We start from the raw sequence: 3,881 nt of genomic DNA, 5'->3' as shown, positions 1-3,881 counted from the left end.
CTGGGGATTTGAACCCGCCACCTTAGGTGTATGTGGCTGGCGCCTTAGCCGCTTGAACCACAGGCGCCGAGCCAGTTTTTCTATTTTTAATAGAGACGGGGTCTCACTCTTGCTCAGGCTGGCCTTGAACTCCTGAGCTCAAATAATCCACCCACCTTGGCCTCCCTGAGTGCTAGGATTATAGGCGTGAGTCACCCTGCCCAGTGGACTGTTGACTTCATGAAGGTACCAACCTAATTTATCTTTTCTAAACTCCTGAAGCATCTGCTGTTATGTGTCATGTGTCTCTCTTTCCCACCTGCCATCTGGCAGACTAAGGAGCTTTGAATTTGGGTAGGAGTGGGAGGGAATGGAAGATGGGAATGACCACCCTTGTTTAATCCTTGCTATTTAGTTTTGGTACAAAGCCAGGACCTGAAGGAGTTACAATACAACACATCCTAACAGCAAGGAGAGAATAATGTATTTCAAAATGGGAACTGACAGAAGTGTCTGGGAAGGTCTAGGCAGCATTTGAAGGTGGTGACTGGATAGGCCAGAGGCAGTTCTAGTGGCAAAACAGAAGCAAAGACAGCAAGGTCCTGCTGAGACCACTCACTCACCTGTCACAGAGCATCACCTCCGGTCTGTGTCTCACCTGCAGACATTCCGCATGGAGAGGGAACAGACCTGCGAGAAGGTAATCCCCAGCGAGGCTGAAGTCAGGAGAGGACTCCACACTGTGGCAGCTGTAAGCCCAGCAGCAGGAGATAGACAGCTGCAGGCTGATCAGGCAAGTTGCCTGGAGTAACATGCTGGCCCTGTGTCCAGCAAGGCCGAGCAACATACTTTTAGGAGGTGGTTGTTTAAATAGAACAGAAGGCAGCTGTGCAGACACTTCATAGCTCCACGCCCCTGGAAGGGCTGTTTGCTTCCGGCCTGGTGGTCCCACTCAGGAACAGATGCAAACCAGATGGCACTCTGTGATCCTTCCTATGGACGGTTGTGGGTTCCATCCTTGCTCTGGTGCCTATGGTTTCATCTGGCTCACAAAGGGAGCCTTGGCATTTGGTGGGGGGGAGGAGGGAGGCTGGGACACAATTTGACTGGGCCCTTAAGGGAGCCGTGTGGACAGTTACTATCAGGGAGCTGTGAGTTTTAGAACTTTTTACTTGGGCCTCAATTTACCAAATGTGACGTGGTTTGAGTTGCCACCCCACCCTTACCCGCTGGTCCTCAGCTTTCTGACATTGAAATTCTAAGCGAATCATCATGGCTTCACCTTGCTACACTGGGTTGCTCCCTTTAGCCCAAAGACAAATGTATGCAAACAGAAGGCATGCAAATAGACCGGTTTTGTTTAAAATGCCAGCCGCGGAGCTTTTAATGCAGGGGGAAAAAAAATCCCAAGTGGATTTCCGGAGAGGTGGTCCCGTGGTTGGACCCGGGATGTCTGGTTTCTCTCAGGAGCTAGCCTGGGTGGTGCTTTTGCATAATGTAAATGGAGCCCTGGGGGAGAAGACACAGCCGGTCCCCGGGCCGGCTGGAGCCTCCTAGAGCACTACCGGAGGCCTCTGGCAGAGGGCGCTGGCGTCCCCGAGCCTTCTTCTTTCAGTGTCCCGGCGGACTGCGCTGCGGAAGACGGGATCTCGCGAGACTCTCTCGCAGCCGATTCGGAGGGACCAGTATGGCGGAGCCGGGGGCGCTGCCGAAACGGGGTCTCTCCCGGTCCTCGTGGCTGCGGGCCCGGAAGGCCCGGCCCCAGCTCGTGCCCGGCCGCAGGTCCCGCCGCCGGCTCAGGACCATACGCTGGAGCGCCCGGCGGCGCCTCCGGCGGCGGCTGCTGCAAGCCCAGGCGGCCGGCGCGGACTGGAGGGAGGTCGCCAGCCAGGGCTCGCGCTTGGCGGCGTCCAGGAGGTTCAAGACCGCGGCGCCCGGCCCCGCCTTCAGCGCGGCTCCGACATCCACCCCTTCCCCGGCCGCGCCCCGCTCCCGGCCTAGCTCTGCGCCTCTCCCCATCCCGCCGGTGCGGCCGGTGGGTCCGGGCCGCGCGTTGCTGCTGCTGCCAGTCCGGCAGGTGAGTCGCGGTAACGGGAACCTCTGGTGGGTAGAGCCGGGTGGAGATGCAGCCCCCAGTCTAGAGGACCTTGGTTCCACTGGACTTGTTTTCTGGCTGCAAGTCCGTCTGTCGTAGCGGTGATAACTAGGTCCCCCCTGAGCGGCCTGGTAACAGGCTACCTGCCCCTGAGCCCTTAGTTGTCCAGAGCTGAAATGGTCTTTAATACTAAAATTAATGACAGGTTGCAATTGCAGTGAGCCTAGAAATGACAGGCTTTAAGGGTTCCAAGTGTTTTAGGTGTATGAAACCGTTTAATATTACCAGATTTCTTACGTATTTATGTTATGGGGGGGGGAGAAGGACCACCGACTCAAATTAGAATTTCAAAAAGGAGTCTTTTATTAACTGCGGGACTGCCTCAGCAAAGTCTAAAGCAGACTAAGTGAGAGAGCATTGAGGGGTCTAAAGTTGGGGTTTTTCTAGTCTGAAAGTTGGCAAAGGACCAAACAGGTGGGTTGAGAGCAATTAGAAGCAAAAAGAAAGTTGGTAAAAGAAGCAAAAAGTGAGCCTGGGGTCACGACGACCCCTTTTACAGAAGCGAAGCTTGCAGTTTAGCAGATTAGCCAATAGGTAACATAAAGGGCAGTTAGATGACATTAAGGTAACATAACGCACATCTAGCAACTAATGGATAAGTCAAACAATTTGTCACAGCACTTTACTCATTAATTCTCATCATGATAGTACTTGGCCCATTCGTTCTTACCTTCTCCTGTTCTGGCCCAATCTGGACCGATCTACGAGTAATGGTGCCTGCCATTTCAGAGTTACGATATTCTCATCTTTTTTTTGTCTTTTTATCCTACACAGCCCCCTGGTGCACGTTGGTGGCAGGCAGTACCCATCTTATGGGGATGATGAGGCAGCTGGCACCCATCTCATTTACAGAGGAAGAGACTTGTTGGGAAGCTTGCCGGAAGTTAAATAGTAGAGGCAGAATTAGAAGTCAAACTTAGGTGGCCTAAATCAGGACCCTTATTCTTCACATAGGCACCGGTCTGGGAGATTCCCACTCTAATACTAGAGGGAAATGAAAACCCAGGAAGAGAAGAGATTTGGCAATGAGCCTTTATAAAGGTGAGGTGACTGTCTGAAGCATGAGGAGACAGCAGACCCGCTTGTTCCTCATGTAACAGTATTCACCAGGCTCTCTCTGTAGCTGCCATGGGGTATGGTTAAAAATATAAAATATGTGATGTTAGTACAATATTATTTGTTACATAGTAATCAGCTGCCTTTAGTATTCGAATAATGAGTTAAGATTTTAGAATATTTCAGTCATAGTAACATGATCTATAATGTTATTTCGTTCTTTATTTGTTTTCCTGCTAGGGCTTTACTTTTAGTGGGATCTGCCGTGTGACTTGTCTCTATGGCCAGGTGGAGGTGTTTGGTTTTAACATCAGCCAAGGCCAGCCTGCCCAAGAAGTCTTCTCTACCTATACCCACAGTCGCCTGGCTATCAATGCAGTTCGTTACTCAATGCCCGAGAAAAGCAAGAAGGAGATCAAAAGAGAAGCCCGGACTTTGCTCAGAGCTCATCTTAACCTGGGTAATGAAAAGAACTGAGTAATTTACTGAGGGCCTACTATAGTAAGGCTGAAAATGTTTAGATGCTTATTATGGTCTAGACCAGTGTTTTTTTTTTTTTAATTGAGACAGAGCCTCAAGCTGTCCCCCTGGGTAGAGTGCCATGGCATAACAACTCACAGCAACCTCCAACTCCTGGGCTCCAGCGAGTCTCCTGCCTCCGCCTCCCAAGTAGCTGGGACCACAGGCGCCT

At 51.5% G+C, this 3,881-nt stretch overlaps 2 protein-coding genes across 2 annotated transcripts in view; one reads left to right on the top strand and one right to left on the bottom strand.

Annotated features, from left to right (window-relative positions):
- The window catches only part of TAS1R1 (taste 1 receptor member 1), an 11,202-nt gene extending 10,571 nt beyond the window's left edge, over positions 1–631 (bottom strand). Inside the window, 1 exon segment of the mRNA XM_012807260.2 lies at positions 603–631. Within this exon segment, the coding sequence (XP_012662714.2) occupies positions 603–616 (14 nt within the window). The 5' untranslated portion in view covers positions 617–631.
- A 1,035-nt stretch (positions 632–1,666) lies between these two features.
- NOL9 (nucleolar protein 9) overlaps positions 1,667–3,881 on the top strand; it is a 23,017-nt gene continuing 20,802 nt past the window's right edge. The window contains exons 1-2 of the mRNA XM_003793327.3: positions 1,667–2,056; positions 3,431–3,650. Of these exons, the coding sequence (XP_003793375.1) occupies positions 1,667–2,056; positions 3,431–3,650 (610 nt within the window). The remainder of the gene's footprint in view (positions 2,057–3,430; positions 3,651–3,881) is intronic.

The sequence above is a fragment of the Otolemur garnettii genome, unplaced genomic scaffold (assembly GCF_000181295.1).
Source record: "Otolemur garnettii isolate 467f Iridium unplaced genomic scaffold, OtoGar3 scaffold00067, whole genome shotgun sequence".
NCBI lineage: Eukaryota > Metazoa > Chordata > Mammalia > Primates > Galagidae > Otolemur > Otolemur garnettii.
This window is presented reverse-complemented; position numbering and strand designations above follow the sequence as displayed.